Here is an 18081-nt window from a genome sequence, read left to right as displayed (position 1 = left end):
CTCTGTGAATATGGAATTCCTGTCAAGTTTAATGGTAGGACTTAATGATCATATTTTAATTCTCTTTCCTGCCTGGCTGCTGGCCAGATTGACGGCTTGGAGCATTTTCCAGCAGAAAAGTCGGCATAGAAGGATGCACATAAGGAGCAAAGGGGATCCTAGTAATCAGAAAAGACTGAAGCTTTGTGTGGGAAGGGGTTGGATGATCACAGCAGAATGTTGGCATGAGGGGCTGACAACAACTGCTGTTTCCTATTCCACAAGCAGTGCTATAAAAATACTTAGCTCAATGATCCAGCAGCTCCTATCTCCATTTAGCAGTTAGGTTAAATGTAAGCACTACTATCTCACAGCACCAGGGATACGGGTTCGATTCCAGCCTCAGGTGTCTATCTGTCGAGTTTTCACATTATCCCTGAGTCTGCATGCATTTTCTCGGGGTGCTCCGGTTTCCTCTCACCATCCAAAGATGTGCAGATTAGGTGGATTGGCCAAGCTAAATTGCCCATAGTGTCCAGGGATGTGCAGGCTGGGTGGATTAGCCATGGGAGATGCATGGTTATAGGGGTAGGTCTGGGTGGGATGTGCTTTGTAGGGTCGGTGTGGATTTGCTGGGCCAAATGGCCTGTTTCCACACTGTAGGATTTTATGACTCTATGAAATTAAAATCAAGCTCCCAACTGCATTGTGTAAGCCTCATTTACATAACATAATTGAGGATGGCACGGTGGCTCAGCAATTAGCACTGCTGCCTCACAGCGCCAGGGACCCAGGTTCAATTCCTGCCTTGGGCAATTGTCTGTGTGGAGTTTGCACATTTTCCCTGTGTCTGCGTGGGTTTCCTCTGGGTGCTCCGGTTTCCTCCCACAGTCTCAAAGATGTGCAGGTTAGGTGAATTGGCCATGCTAAATTGCCCGTAGTGTTAGGTGGATTAGTCAGGGGTAAATATAGGGGGGGGGGGTTTCTTTTCAGAGGTTTGGTGTGGACTTGTTGGGCTGAAGGGCCTATTTCCACACTGTACGTAATCTAATCATAATGAAAAGCCCTTCTTATCAAAAAAAGAGATAGATACACAACAACAAACTGTCAACTAAAAAAAATATCAGTTGGCACTTGTACTGCTGGTTCAAGGTCACATTTCACAATTTCAAATGTTCAATCCCACCCAGAACCACTAATATCAAGTTTGCAAATACAGATTTGTTACCTCTATCTCTTTCTGAAGCTGAGTATATCGTTCTTGCTCCTTGATTAGCAAAACTGATTTTTCATTAATCGCTTCTCTTATTTCTGGGATTTTGGTTTTTAATTCTGTAATTTCTTCCTGTTTAAACAATAAAATATACTTTAATTTTTTTCAATGTAAAAGCCATTGCTCAATGAAGCATCTCAGTTTGTTTTAGAATTGGAGTGAAGGAAAATATTTTGATAAACACTGAAAAACCTCAATCTTCAATTATTAACAGAATGGGTGAGCAGAACAAGTAAAATATCAAGCATCTTGCCCATTGATAAGCTTATTGAGACCCTCAAATTAACTGCTGCGTAAAGGCCTCAATCCAACTGTACCTCACCTTTTTGGGCTTGAAGAGGAGGACAAAACAAAGCAGCCCAACACCTTTGACTACCTGGGCAACTGTCAGGCAAGAAGAGGTTATGTCACAGAAGGGCACAGAGGTCACCTCAAATGGAGATATGCACCCTCTCCCCAGAGCTCTTTAACTCAACTACCTACTCCTCTCAACCTTTGCAGACTTCTCTCAACAAGCTTACCCAAGAAACCTTGATTTAGACCCATCTGGGAGACATTTTACTTTGGGACAGCTTATTAAACCTAGAAATGCCAGTGTCTTCTGACACTGCTGGCTAATCAGGATGGTTGGCAGTTTTCAATGTCAGGACTGACGAGACATTCTGTTAAGGACGCGGCCAATGCAAAATCACTGCCAAGCAGTTGGATTTTTGATAATCAAAGCATCAACTAAGCTTTTGGTTTGGGAGTCAAGGATTAGGTATTCTGTCTCCTCTGGAAAATCTACCCCAAAACTGGAAAGAAATAACATATGCTTTCAAAACTATGAGCAGTTGGGGCTTACTATAACATGAGGATAGGAAAGTCAAGGTAATGGAGTGTAAGATGGTAAAAAATAATTCCAGAATATAGTACATTAAATAATAACTTGGAAAACATTTCCAACCTGTACTTGTTTTGTAATATTTCCTTCAGGATTCATAAGATCTGTCACCAATTCTTCTTTCTTTGTCTTTAATTCTTGGAGCATAAGCATTTTATCTTCAAGTTGCATCATTATTGGATTTCTACTTTCTACCTGATTCATCACCTCTTTATGAGCCAAAATTTTTTTTCGATATTTATCATATTCAGACAGCAACTTCAAATATTTTTCTTCTTGTTGTTGTATACCATACTGGAGTTGCAAATTGCTTGCATTAAGATTCCAGAGCTGGGCCTCCAGATCAGCACAACACTGTTGCCGATTTTCTGATTCATTCTCTAAATGATAAACCTCTTTCTCAGTTTTTCTAATTTCCTGCAGAACAACTTTATTTTCCTTTTCCAGTTCAAATAATTTGACCTGTAAATAAAATTAGATTCATTTTAAAACTGAACAGTAAGCATTCATTCTACTCAGATATCAAAGAGGAAAATAGTGATTCAGATTTTAACGGTGTTTTTTGCAGGACTTTGCAGTAGACATAGCCTCTATGGGTTTCAGCAAGGCCTTTGATACGGTTCCAAATGGTAGGCTGCTCTGGAAGGTTAGATTGCATGGAATCCAGGGGGTGCTGGCAAAATGGATACAAAATTGGCTTGATTGTAGGAAGCAGAGAGTAACAGTGGAAAGATGCTTGTCGGACTGGAGGCCTTGACTAGTGGAGTGCCTCAGGGTTCGGTGCTGGGCCCATTATTGTTTGCTATCGATATCAATGATTTGGATGAGAATGTACAAGGCATGATTGCTGATGACACTAAAATAGGAGGTATTGTGGACAGTGAGGAAGGTTATCAGAAATTGCAGCAGAACTTCGATCAGCTGGGGAAGTGGGCTGAGAAACAGCAAATGGAGTTTAATATAGATAAGTGTGAGATCTTGCATTTTGGAGAGTCAAATCCAGGTAGGAGTTCATGGTGAATGTTAGGGTCTTAAGAAGTAAAGCGGAAGAGAGGGATCTGGAAGTTCAGGTTCACAGTTCTCTGAAAGTGGAGTCATAGGTAGACAGGGTAGTGAAGAAGACTTTTGGAACACTGGCCTTTATCTGTCAGGGCACTGGGTACAGAAGTTAGGAAGTTATGTTTGCAGTTATACAGGGCGTTGGTGAGGCCAAACTCAGAGTAATGCGTTCAGGTTTGATCACCTTGTTATCGGTAGAACGCTAATAAACTGAAAAGGGTGTAGAAGAAATTTGTAAGGATTTTGCCCTTGGACTCAATGGTCTGAGTTATAGGGAGAGGTTGGACAAGTTGGAATTTTTTTCTTTAGAGCATAGAAGACTGACCTTATAGGATTGTATAAGATCATGAAAGGCATGGAGAGGATGAATGTACCTAGTCTTTTTCCCAAGGTTGGGGAATCAAGGACGAGAAGACATCTGTTTAAGGTTAGAAGGGAAAGAACAAAAGGGAAATCGAGGGGAAACTTTTGTTACACAAGGGTGGTATGCATATGGAATAAGCTGCCAATGGAAGTGGTTGAGATGGTATATTAACAGCATTTAAAAGGCATTTGGACAAATACATGGATAGGAAAGGATTAGAAGGTTAAGGGCCAAGTGCAGGGAAATGAGGTTAGCATGGACGGACATTTTGATCGGCATGGACCAATTTGCACCAAAGGGCTTGTCTCCGTCCTGTACGGCTCAATGATTCTATTGCCATATGTTCAGATATTTAACTAAAGGTAGATTCTTACTGGTCGAACTGGTTAATATATCCTAATGCCATTAATATAATTAGATTAGATTCCCTAAAGTGTGGAAAGAGGCCCTTCGCCTAACCAACCCTCCGAAGAGTAACTCACCCAGACCCATTTCCCTCTGACTAATGCACCTAACACTATGGGCAATTTAGCACAGCCAATTCACCTGACCTGCACATCTTTGGACTGTGGGAGGAAAGCAGAGCACCCAGAGGAAACCCACACAGACACAGGGAGAATGTGCAAACTCCACACAGATAGTTGCCCAAGGCTGGAATTGAACCTGGGAGACTGGTGCTGTGAGGCAGCAGTGCTAACCACTGAGCCACCCATAATCTAGTCCAATAGGTCAAATGTTGCAGAAGTCGTAATCTAACAGTTGGACAAGATATAATTCAGTTCACTTTTATTATTACTGACATGCATTTGCTTAAGCAAATGTTGGAATTTGAAAATGCATTGTTAGACTTAGTGGAAACTTATGATTTGACAATACGAATTCTGCTCCAATACACCATGGCACAGTTCCATATGCTTAATAAATAATTTTTTTATCTTCTCAAGTAACCTAATGTAGTGAAAGTAATTTTTAAGTTACAATTGAAACGTGCCAAGCTGGCTTCCAGATGAAATAATCAATGGAAGTTACATTCTGAAAGATTTTAAACGATAGACAATAGACAATAGGTGCAGGAGTAGACTATTCAGCCCTTCGAGCCTGCACCGCCATTCAATATGATCATGGCTGATCATTCCTAATTAGTATCCTCTTCCTGCCTTATCTCCATAACCCTTGAATCTACTATCTTTGAGAGCTCTATCCAACTCTTTCTTAAATGAATCCAGAGACTGGGCCTCCACTGCCCTCTGGGGCAGAGCATTCCACACAGTCACCACTCTCTGGGTGAAGAAGTTTCTCCTCATCTCTGTCCTAAATGGTCTACCCCGTATTTTTAAGCTGTGTCCTCTGGTTCGGCACTCACCCATCAGCAGAAACATGTTTCCTGCCTCCAGAGTGTTCAATCCTTTAATAATCTTATGTCTCAATCACATCCCCTCTCAGTCTTTTAAACTCAAGGGTATACAAGCCCAGTCGCTCCAGTCTTTCAGTGTAAGGGAGTCCCGCCATTCCAGGAATTGACCTCGTGAACCTACGCTGCACTCCCTCAATAGCCAGAATGTCTTTCCTTAAATTTGGAGACCAGAACTGCACACAGTACTCCAGGTGTGGTCTCACCAGGGTCCTGTACAGCTGCAGAAGCACCTCTTTGCTTCTATATTCAATTCCTCTTGTTATGAAGGCTAGCATGCTATTAGCCTTCTTCACTACCTGCTGTACCTGCATGCTTGCCTTTATTGACTGGTGTACAAGAACACCCAGATCTCTCTGTACTGCCCCTTTACCTAAATTGATTCAATTGAGGTAGTAATCTGCCGTCCTGTTCTTGCCACCAAAGTGGATAACCATTTACTGTTATGCTGAGTAGAGTCTTCCTAGTACAGAGGAACCTCGATTATCCAAAGGACATGGCGGGTAGTATTTTGCTTGATGAATAAAATTCTGGATAATCGAATGCCAGATAATATAGTTTAGCCGAGCATCTGGACCTTGAGATCTTGCTGGATAATCCGATATTTGGATAATCGAATGTCGAATAATCGAGGTTCCTCTTTATCTGATTAAGATAGGCAACGGTGAGACAACTGGTAATACGTGGTGAGAATGGAAAAAATTGATTCTCAACAGAAAAAAGAACTGATTTTACACCCAAGACGAGAATCTTGTCAGTCAGTGGCAAGAGATATAATTCATACATGAACATTTGCTTTTTACATAATCTCACCTAAATTACATGCAGTTTGCTATTTTCCCAAGTCATGTGAGAAACTAGATGACAATAATTCCTGACATGAAAGTTTGAACAGGTGGACTACCAGTTGCAACTCACTGATACTTTCTCTGGGTATTCATCTTGACCAGCATTCCCCAACATCTCAGGAATGCTCCATGGGCAGCATGGAGTTGGATCAGCAATGCACCAGTCTCACAATGTCATCACGGCACAGTTAGGAATCACTTTTAATATAATATTGCACTTCAGTTGTGCACTTTGGAATCAGTGGCACCTTACATTGTAGCATGCCGTGCCACCAGATTGGTTTGTGCACAGTAACAAGCACCCATCTCATGTATTAGAACAGGGTGCATCTCAGGGTTTACTTTACTTGTACTCACAGCATCTCTGTCTCTCCTTGCCTTTTAGCACAGATAGCTAGGCAACTCATCATGTTTGGCAGTAATGAACAGTCAAAGGGCTGGTCCTTCATTAGGCAAGAAAGGTGGTAAGATGTCCTGAGTCAATGAATAGGAATTACAGAGGGTAGAAAGGGTTAGGTCATTTGGCAGAATTAAATAGGCTTGAACCATTGAGCCAAAAGCCTGCATGCAATACGGAATATGGTAGACCATGAGACTTGGTGAGAGGTGGGTGTGCAAAGGCAGAGTTAGGGTGAGCATGACATAGCACAGACAAGATTGAGGCAGCTACTCTTGCCGAATAGAGAAGGTCATTAACCTCCTTGGTCATTGTTCTGCGGTTCTCTATACAGCGGACATTGCTCTCACCTCGGTGACTACTTAAGACCAGGCTGACAGTGTGTAACATGATAAGCAGCTGGGGCCTAAATATGGAGGTCACAGCATATACACTGGAAAGTACTGGCACCAGACAGCAGTGCCATGGATCCGTAGTGCACATTTAATAAGGCGAGTAGCAGAGAATTGAATGAAAGAAATCACTAGTGCTCTGGGAAAGAAACTCTTCCTTAATTGCCCCAAAATTGATGCTTAGTTGTTTTTGGGTAACATTCAGTTCCTTTATGTGTTCTGATCATTCCTATGTGTTTAAAAAATTGCAATTAAATGTTAGGTTTTTGAAGCAAAGTATATTTTCAGAACTTAAGTAGAAGAACATTGACTCAATTAGTGGTTAAACTGTTAATCAGTATTGAACTCATCTCCCCAAAGACCAAAAACAGTAAAGAACGTGTTCTAATACCAAAATTGAAAAAAAAACTGATAATGCTGGAAATACTCAGTACTCTCAGAAACTTAGCAGGTCCAGAAACATCTGTGGAGAAGATTCTATTTGGCGAGAAATGTTAACTTTATTTCTCTCTACGCAGATGCTACCAGACATCTACCAGATGTCTGCAGCATGGTCAGTGATCTGAAATCTATGTGGTTCATTTATCCCCTTTTAGCTTTTTTTAAAAAATATGTTCCAATTTTAAAAATAGCCAGCAACAAAGCTTCAGTTTCATATAAAAATAAAATAATACAGATGATGGAAATCTACAACAATGAATGCTGGAGAAACCCAGCAGGTCAGGCAACATCTGTGGAGAGAGAAACAGAGTTAATGTTTTGAGTCAAAAACTGTTTTTCCCATTGACAGAAGCAGAGGAGGCCCAGTGCAAAAGTCAGCATTATGAGGGAGTTATAGAACTCACAGAATCCCTATAGTGTGGAAACAGGCCCTTTAGCCCAACAAGTCCACACCAACCCTCCAAAGAGTAACCCACCCAGCCACATGCCCCAGTATTGTTGAGTTTTTCCAGTATTCTTTGTATTTATTTCCGATTTCCAACGTCCATAATATTTTCGTTTTATTTGTGCATTTAATTCACTGCCATTTCTCTTCCAGGTATGTCCACCTTGAAGAAATTCTGCTCTTCTCTCCAATGGGATTTCTGTTTTAACCCCTTACACGGCAAAGACGAGTTAACTTGTCTTCACCCAATTTGTCTTTTTCAGAGTACGACGAGTAAACTCGTCCAAAACATATAATTTCAAAAACAGCCACAGACGAGTTTATATGTCAATTCTCGGCATTTCTGGGCCCTTCTCAGCTAGAAACGAGTATACTCGGTGACTCATGCGTCTGGTAGCTGTGTGTTGTCTGAAACGTGACCATAGAGGGAAACCAGTCAGGAAGAAGTCATGATATATGTGTAAACTCTGTAATGTACCATTATGTGTAGTGCCATGCTTTGAAAAATACCATACCAAATAATCATTCATAAAATACCAGAGAAAGTAAGATGTATGGGAAGATGAGGTAAAATAAAAGATAAAATAAGTACAGAATTTTGTTTACATTTACTTTTGGTTATGAAAATTGAAAAAAATATATAAAAAAAGATTTTTGAGAAGACATGCTAAAAAAAGAGTAAAATAAATGTGTAATTCCCCTTTACTTTTGATGATAAAGTTGGGAAAAAAGCAATAAATAAAAAAAAATTTTAAAAATATGGGAAGACGAGTTATTTCGTTTTTGCCGAAAATGGTATCTTCAAAATAAAATTTCAAGTAAAATATTGGAAATATATAAAAATAAAAGTTATTTCCATAATCAGCATTAAAAATACTATAAAAAAAGCAATAAAAAATTTCATTTGAAAATGAAACGTTCTCTCCAAAAAAAGTTGCCGGCGAAGGGGTTAATCTTTCAGCTTGTTCACCTTCATTGCTTTCTAACTATGGCACGGTTGCTCAGTGGTTAGTACTGCTGCCTCACAGCGCTAGGAACCTGGGTTTGCTTTCAGCCTCAGGTGACAGTCTGTGTGCAGTTTGCACATTCTCCCCGTGTCTATGTGAGTTTCCTCCCACAGTCCAGTGATGTGCAGGTTAGGTGAATTGGCCATGCTAAATTACCCGTAGTATTCAGGGATGTGTAGGCCTACTGAATTTCTAGAAGTTTTTAATATGCTTTTTTTATATCCTATCCTAGATATAGGGTAGGGGTATGGGTCTGGGTGGGTTACTCTTTGGAGGGTCAGTGTGTACTTGTTGGGCCGAAGGGCATGTTTCCACACTATAGGGATTCTGTGAGTTCTATAACTCCCTCCTAAGGTTGGCTCTTATACTGGGCCTCCTCTGCTTCTGTCAAAGGTATGAAAAGAACAGTTTTTGATTCAAAACATTAACTCTGTTTCTATCTTCACAAATGTTGCCTGACCTGCTGGGTTTCTCCAGCATTCTCTGTGCTTGTTTCAGATTTCCATCATCTGCATTGTTTTATTTTTATATGAAACTGAAGCTTTGTTGCTGGTTATTTTTTAAAATTGGAACACAATTAAAACAAACTAAAAGGGGATAAATGAATCAGATAAATTTCAGATCATTGACCATGCTGCAGACAAATTTGATGTGATTATGATGATATGAATACCCACATGGATCTTAACTTTGTGGAAAATTCTTTATTCGAACCCTACTCTGCCCATTCCTCACTCCTACTTTCAAATATACTGATGATTGTATCTGTGCTATTTCTTGCTGTTCCTCTAAGCTGGAGAATCTCACAGCATTTACTTACATTTTCACCCCTTTTCTTGCTTTCACTAGTGCACCTATGACTCTTCCCACCCCTGACCTCTCTGTTTCTTAAACTAGGGATAAATTAACAGCATTATCAAAAGAAGCCCACTGAGGTATCCAGCAAATTTATCTATACTTCCTCACGCCCACTTCTATAAAGGAATATTTTAGCCTGCCTTGTCAATTAGCTAATCGCCATTGCTCACAAATACTCAGCAGAAGTCTATGATGGTAATTTTAGAGGTGATGATAGTTTGATTTATATCTACAATACTGCATTAACAATAGCTCAACACTGCATTCTGGATAGAAAATGGGGTGCAGATTTTAAAGTGAGTATTTCTGCTTCTGTAAATGTATATGCTATGTTTCATCTTGCACAACGCTTTGGGCTATATTTGTGCAATGGAATTGACTTATATTACCCACAGCATTGCAAGTGGATAAAACATTAAAAAGAAAATGTAATCATCATCTTTATGGAAAGATGTATTTAAAAAAAAGCCAAGATACAGTAAAACCACAATTGGTTATGTAGTACTGCACATTGAGGCAAGAAATAGTATTTTGCTGTTATATGGTCCAAGGCCAGATTGGTTTGATGGGATGGTCGCCTGATAACATTACCAGGGAATAAGATGTCTCCCTTTTCAGTGACTCCATCTAGCAGCAATTGCAAGGCAGCATCATTAAACCCTAGGTACCAGCATCTGCTTGTTTACAAAAGTTTCTTGGCTCCTGGGGCAACCATTATCCGTCCCTGGGAAGTTTATGGTTTGCAGCCAATGGAGTGGTGCCAACTGTCCTTTAAATATAGCTCGTAAACCTCGGTCCTCAGAAGGTTTCCTGAAGGGCGACAGCCTCCTTTTTGCTTGCCAAGTCTACAGCATCTTACATGCATTGAAAATGAGGTGAAGATAACATGCACTGGGCATTTGATTAAACGACACATTTAAGACACTTGTCACATATTCTAACACCAAAATAGAAAACCTCAAATGAATGAGCTGGACACAACCTCCTCTTCCTCCTTCCCTAAAAGCCTATCCCAGGGTTTCCCCAACTATGGGTCACAATAATTTGTCCTCAGCAGAACTGCCTTAAAAATTCTGAGTATTGCAACTCACAATTCCTATAATGGCAGTCAAGTGGTACAACTATGCCCAGGAAAACGATTACAGAAGTGCTAAACACGAAGGTGAAGCATACTGTCTGATTATCCTGTCAATCAGAAATATAGACACCCAAAGCAGCTAATCTAGTGCAAACTATTTCCATTGTCAAGTTAAGCAGCCAACGATGTTTCTTGTTCTGAACAATAAGTCACTTGTCTATTAAGACAAGCCAAAATCCCTAGCTGGTAAAATCCCTCATTTATTCTTTCTTGCCACTTTTGTATTATGGATGTTTCTGCCGAACATGCCCTGGTCAGTGAATTTAACATTGCTGATAATACCTTTTTTCCTCTCCTCCTAAACCCCTGATTGAGGCCTACTGCCTGACCAGAGTGGCTGATGATGACTGCTAGCCCCATCATTGATGCCAGGGGCAACACAATGGCTCAGTATTAGCAGTGCTGCCTCACAGAGCCAAGGACCCAGGTTCAATTCCAGCCTCGGCCAACTGTCTGTGTGGAGTTTGCACATTCTTCCACTGTCTGCGTGGACTTCCTCTGGGTGCTTCAATTTCCTCCACAGTCCAAAGATGTGCAAGTTAGTGAATTGGCCATGATAAATTGCCCATAGTGTTCAGGAATGTGTAGGTTAGGTGCATTAGTCAGGAGAAATGTAAAGTAATAGGGTCGGGGAATGGGTCTGGGTGGGATACTCGTGGGAGGGTCGGTGTGAAATTGTTGGGCCAAATGGCCTATTTCCATAATGTAGGTCCCTCAGACAACGTGGGTGCAACTGACTCCTTCACTGACAATCCCTAGCTCATCCCTCTACAGGTAATTCCTGAGGCCTACTCCACAATTCAACTACTAACTGAGACAGTGGGTGCATGTGACTGAATATGAGAGAAAGTGAGTGTGTGTAAGCATGTGAGCAAGTGACTGAGTGAATGTGAGAAACTGAAATGAGAATTCAGCTTTTGTATTTAATTGTGGGTTGCACTACGGACAATTTCTTTCACAATCCTTTCACATCTAGCAGTGAGCCTTTTAAATTCTTTGGAAATAAGAAACAAAAAAGTAAGAATTCTATCTATAACTGTTTTTATTCACTCATGGGATGTAGGTGTCTGATATAGAAAATAGGAGCAGTAAGCCACTTAGACCTTTGAACTTGCTCCACCATTTATTATGATCTGTTCCCACGTTTCCACTTCATCCTTTGAACCCTTTAGCCCCAAGCGCTATATCCAATTAATTGTCCTGGAGAAGTTCATGGTGTGCTTCCTTCCTGAATCACTGCAGTTCCTGGAAATGTTGTGATGTTCACAGTGCTATCAGGAAGGGAATTCCAGGTTTTCCTCCCATTAGAGGTGAAGGAATGGTTTTATAGTTCCAAGTAAGGATGTTGAGTGACTTGAAGAAACATTTGTAGATGATGACTCTATGTACCAGCTGCCTTTCACCTTTTTGATAGTAGCAGTCGTGGATTTGATAGGTGCTGTTGGAGGAACCTTGGAGAATTAATGCAGTGTGTTTTATAGCAGGCACAATGTGATGAGGTCAATTTGACAAACTGATAAGACAATTTCAGGCAAACAAAAGAACTATTACTTATTTCAAATGTATGTATGGAGAGGAAATTTTAATACACTGTGAATACACTCTGGTAGGCTACAGAAAACCTTCAAGCTCTATACAGATTATAGCATGCACATTACAATTCCTACATTTCAATGTCTATGTGTCTCACATTATCTTTGTTCTCCTACAGTCTCTCATAGACATTATCATTCTCTTACAAGACCGCTGATGGTGTGGCTTCTATGCTATTAGCTTTGACAGTATGAATGTCTTGCTATTCATTTCTCATTACAAGAAATTATGCTTATTATTGACTATATGCTAAAGCTTCAACCCTTAACTAACTTAACCCCTCCAGTACACACTACTGCCTCTGTGGCAAAGGGAGTGAATGTTGAAGGTGATGGATCAAGTGTGATAAGATTATCTTTTTCCTGAATGGTGTCAGGCTTCAAATGTTGGAGCTACACTCATTCAGGAAAGTGGGGAATATTCAATCACATTCCTGACTTGCCTTGTAAATGATATACAGGTGCAGTGACAGTTTCCTTAAGTACAGTTTCACAGTTTTTCAGTGAGACTTGAAAAAAGGCAGAATTGCAGTGCAATGAAATAATTTCTCCAAATCTGGAAAGAGGAGTTTCTGCAGCAGCAATCTTCTGTCATTTTGTTCCCCAGTGTGCACTTTCAACTTCCAGCATGCTGGAAGGTGGTAATAACTTTCAGCATCTGCTCGAACATTTCAGTGAGCTCTTGAACATCCACATTTTACACCTTCCCAGATCTCCACCCTACAAGTCTTGGACCTGCATATTTTTTCCACCCAGCCTCGGCATATGAGGTGACCATGCCAGGTGTGAGCATTCACTGCCTCCTCTTTGAAGCCAGGATGCTCCTGACTGTCGACAATTCACCCTCCCACATTAACCTTTCCAAGTAATGCTTCAATGTATACCCCTTTGCAGATACTGTGCCCCCCCCCATTCATATCTACTCCTCTCTTCCTGAAGCTGCCAGTACCGAAGACCAAACCCCACTCCCACCAACTGACTGAGGACTATTGATTAGCAATACAAGCTGCCTAGTTGTGTGACTGTGCTAATTGGCATGGCATGGCAAGGCAAGATAAGACAAGGCAGGCAAAGCATGAATGCTGACAGCGTCCAGGTAGGTGTTGTGTACAAGTTCTAAAAGAGCAAACAAGCAATCTGATATGTAGCCTGGTCCAGTCTGTAAGCTGAGTGCTTGATTGTATGCACAAAGTGCTCCCCACTGGTACCTCAGCCATTTGTCCTGCCTTATTTCCCAACAGAAGATCAAGTATTGCTTCTTCTCTAGTAGGTACATCCAAATAATGAATAAGAAAGTTTTCCTGTACACACTTAACAAATTCCTCCCCATCCAAGCCCTTAATACAATGACAATCCCAGTCCATGTTTGCAAAAGTTAAAATTCACTACCATTACATCCCTATTATTCTTGCAGACATCTGAGATTTCCTTATATATTTGCTTCTCAATTTCCCACTGACTATTGGTGGAGGCATATAATACAATCCCAACAAGGTGATAATCTTTTATTTCTCATTTCCACCCATATAACTTCACTGGACAATCTTGCAGGTCTATCTTCCCTAAGTATAGCCGTAATATTGTCCCTAACCAAAAATGCCACTTCCCCACCTCTCTTGCCTCCCTTTCTATCCTTCCTATAGCATCTATACCCAAAACATTAAGTTGCCAGTCCTGTTCATCCCTGAGCCTGTATCAGCTATGATATCCTGGTCCCAAGTTCTTAGGCCTTAAGTTCATCTGCCTGACCTGACAGGCCTCTTGCATTGAAGTAAATGTTGTTTTATTTTAACAGGGAGTACACCATTGAAGGTTATTGTGTTGCTATTTTCCTTGATTTTAACATTTTGATACAGTTCTATAGGTTATTATATGCTGCTGCTTTGTTTTATATGATACAGGGGTGAGGATTACTACACCTCTGTTTGTTTTAAGTTAATACTGGGACATAGCACTGGAGGCTATTCTACACTGCTGCTTCTTTTACTTTTGCACTTTAATAATAAAGACTGAATGTCTCCCTCCCTTCGCTATAAACCATTTTTTCATGCACCCACCTCCCCACAATGCCACTCCTCCATTCTCACAGCTCTAAGTGTAAGAGAAAATAATTGGGATGCAATGACCTATCTGCAATGCAGGTTGGATGAGTAGGAAAACTCAGTCTGAACGGCAATGTGCTTCTGACCACAAGTTTAATATGAATTCTGCCATGGCAAACACAAGGTTAGTTAAATGCACGTTAGCTGGGCCCCAATAATTATCTTCTTCCTTGGTGATCAGGACTAGTTCTTCTCTCTTTAGTTCTGTTGCTTAGCTGAAAGAACAAAATGGGCCAAAATAATGGAAGGGCAGAATACAGAAACCTTACTAATATACTCTGACTTCTTGGAACATATAGTGTCATCATTTAAAGTTATTACATCCAAAACAAACTTATAATGACCAAAAAGCAAAAATCATTTGTATTTTAATCAATATCAATGCTAAAGTTGCTGGTTACAGCATCATTAGTGCTTATTTATTTCAGGCAGAAATTGCTGAAAGCTAGTCTTTTATTGGAAAATAAGTTAGTGATTGATATCAGGACTGAAGATTATCATGTTCCCAAGTCTCCTCTGAAAAATTGTTTTCTTTTTTATTCACTGTTCTCAAGTTTTATTTACAAATGAAACTATCATAGGTTAAGTGCAGCTGACATAATTTCAGTTTGGAACTACTTGGTTTTAGATTAAGGTACTTTAAAGAGAATTAATACAATCCATCACACTACGTTTTACCTTTTTAGTGAACGTAAATGTATGTGATTTGTGAGACATCATATGTAGCAGGCAGATTACATTCACATCACTATAACTCTATTATCAGTAGGGACGATAACACATGCTGTCATGATCCTCTCAACATTGGTAGACAGACTGCACTTCAGGCAGACACTTTATTTAATATTAAATGGTAAATGAATAGAAATTGGCATGAACAATGGCCTCGAAATGTGGGGACGCTTTTTATCAGCTTAGGACTAAATTATAAGTCTGGGGCACCCCTGACATTGGGCCTTAGACTTCTTTAGTATCAAGCTGTCTCTAAGAACTTGTCAGTGAAGAGTGATGATGATCAGGTCACTACCAGCATCACAGTGGCCTTAAGATACGAGGTCTGACTCAGATTGATATAAGTCATCAATGGATGGAAAATTCAAAGAGTAGAATGGAAGGAGATTGGAAAATAGGGAATAAATCACAATCTGGAGGGAAATCAAAACATTGACTGTGGGTCAACAGACTGGTGATTTTGTTTGGGGGGGTAATGATCTATTGAGCTGGCTGGTTTATTCCTGATGAAGGGCTTATGCTCGAAACGTCGAATTCTCTATTCCTGAGATGCTGCCTGGCCTGCTGTGCTTTAACCTGCAACACATTTGCAGGGGTAGAGATTAGAGATAGAATGGGGACAATGCCTGATGGCAACTTTATTAATAAAACGTGGGTTGGGAGAAGCAATACTGCTCTTTCCGGCTCCCTGCTCCACACTCTTGCTTACCTACATTCTCTTTCTGGTGATAACCAATATGGGGAGATTGTACATATATTAAACGCTGTTATTTGCACAGGCATCAATCTGGTTCTAAGACTGTTGGTGAAACAGAAACCAAGATAAAAGTTTATTAACTACTCAGTCTTCCAGTTTCTTCCACACACAAGCCTCTCTTCAGTTCAGTTTAAAATTCCCTACTTTTCATTTATCTACTGAGAACTAAAGCCTTGGTGTGCTTTTTGTTTAAAAAAGCTGTGACACAATTCCCAGTGATTGATGTATTTGTACTCCAAGATCTCCATGTTATTCTACTAGGAATATTTTCTGCATTTAAATCTACCAAACATTTTGATTAATTCTGTTGAGCAAAACCAGGACTTACAAATTCTTTCATAGTAAATAGCAACAGCAGCATTACAATATTTATCCAATTTTAGTTTTTCCATATGAAATAACTCTATGAAGGCCGGTATTCCATCACCAAGTCACCCTTTATTTACATCTGTATAGTATATGACACTGACCCAGTTAGTACAGAAATATGCTCTTAGTGTGCAAAACCCCGAAACTCCTTTTTATTCTTTTTGTTGTTGTGACCAGCAAAATAGAGACATTGTGTAAAGACTTCATTCTATACTTTTCCACCACCAGGAAAACATCCATGTGTTAACAACCCAAACCCTCTTTATATCTACCAAGTCAATTAATTCATCAATCTGAATCACCTTAACTACTCACTTTATAAGTGATCTCTGGCAGTTTCATGTTTAAGAAAATATTCTTTCCTTGTGAGTGTCAACAATGGAAGATACTAAGTTGTTCAACAGAATGAACTACATGTTGTCTTCAAGTCTGTACAACAGTACAAGTTTTCTGATTACGATTCTGTTAGTTGTAAATAACGAAAAGTCTCTTTTCATTTTATCTTTGCAAAGTATGTTATTAACATTGGTTTACACCCATCACATGTTTTCGAGTATTTAATTTTGTAAGATCCTGTCTCAAGAACAGCATGGATGGTACACTGAAACTAACTTGAAATCTTGTTTTCTCAATGTAATATAAACCAGTTTACCTGCAAGTTATTAAGAATATTCTTGCTTTTCTCTGCTTCTGCATTCTGTTGATGCTGTTGATGTGCTACTTCTTTAACTATCTGGGAAAGTGAAAGCTCTGTGCTTTGTCTTGTCATATCTCAAAAAGCAAAGAAAATCACCAAATATGATTAGTATGTCAGTAATGTTGCATTAAATTTATTCTACATAAATGGACTTAACATGATATGCTACAAATAACATTTAAAAGTGTGTATTCCCTCTAGTGCAGGTAAAAGGGATTAGTCTAATTTAGTGTTTGTTGGTCAGCATAGACACGATAGGCTAAAAGGCCTTTTCTGTGCTGTATGAATCTCACTACTTTTCATGCACGTATGACATTTAAACAGCACATGAAATCGACTAAGTGAAGAAATTCAAGTGTGAGTTGATTCTGTCACTTTTGGATTTTTAAAACACGATTGGCTAAATTTCCTTTCGGTTTTTGAATCTTCTGTAATTTCAGAGTCCTTATTAGTTTTATTAGGATTGTCAGTGTGAGAGGCATTTAATAGCAGTTGCAAGTTTCTTGGGTTTCCACCACCAATGTACTCTGGACAATTCAGACTAAGATTCATGACACATAATTATTACCAGGATAACTTGGTATATGGAAAATGAGGCGTATCTGATATGGTAAAGACTGATTCTGAATTCAGATTTCTGCAGCACCAAAATGCTTTTCAACACTTTTTTTAACCTTGCCTTCAAATACGTAGACTTGCTCCTCAAAATGTCAGACTGCTGCCAGATAGTTGAATTCTCCATCATTATAAGTTAGACAACAGTTGTTGCAAGAGTTATCTCAATACATGTCGGGAATGAAATCTTCTATTCTATGTAACAAACTTTACTCATGAACCTTACTTTCTTCCACTCAGTATATGAAAACAATCAAAATACTACATAAGAATAACCCTCTTTGGTCCCAAATATCCGTACCAATCATTATCATTTTAGTGAAAACAAGTGCACCACAGATTGCATCCCTTCCATATACCTCTAACATCCAGTAATAACAAAGAGTTATGTCAGTGTATCCTCTATTTCATTACAGAGAACATGTCCTCTAATTTTCTTTTGTAATGCATGATCAATTTGTTTAAGTGTGCAGGAGTTTGTCCATATGCAACTTAAAGAGACCAACACGTAAGCTGCTTGCATAGGAATTTTGGGTTGCTGCGTGGCCACAGAGCTTAGAGGGAAAATTGGTGCCTTTTGGCAATTTTATCCTGGCAGAGATGTGTTGATGTCTATACATTTGAACTATGCTCCTAAACAACTTCACTTTTCCACCTTCCTTCCAATGTTCTAAGGAGGAAGGTTAGAGACTTGACAGACACAGTTACTTTAAGAGATGGCA

The 18081-nt window shown here is 39.7% G+C and overlaps 1 protein-coding gene across 1 annotated transcript in view; it reads right to left on the bottom strand.

Annotated features, from left to right (window-relative positions):
* The window catches only part of LOC132820895 (coiled-coil domain-containing protein 122-like), a 42464-nt gene extending 25648 nt beyond the window's left edge, over positions 1-16816 (bottom strand). The window contains exons 1-3 of the mRNA XM_060833252.1: positions 16700-16816; positions 2199-2597; positions 1208-1324 (exon numbers count right to left, since the gene is read on the bottom strand). Of these exons, the coding sequence (XP_060689235.1) occupies positions 1208-1324; positions 2199-2597; positions 16700-16816 (633 nt within the window). The remainder of the gene's footprint in view (positions 1-1207; positions 1325-2198; positions 2598-16699) is intronic.
* Positions 16817-18081: the final 1265 nt, after the last annotated feature.

Source organism: Hemiscyllium ocellatum, chromosome 12, assembly GCF_020745735.1.
Source record: "Hemiscyllium ocellatum isolate sHemOce1 chromosome 12, sHemOce1.pat.X.cur, whole genome shotgun sequence".
Classification (NCBI taxonomy): Eukaryota; Metazoa; Chordata; class Chondrichthyes; order Orectolobiformes; family Hemiscylliidae; genus Hemiscyllium; species Hemiscyllium ocellatum.
Note: the sequence above shows the minus strand (reverse complement) of the source record. Positions and strands in the feature narration are given on the sequence as shown.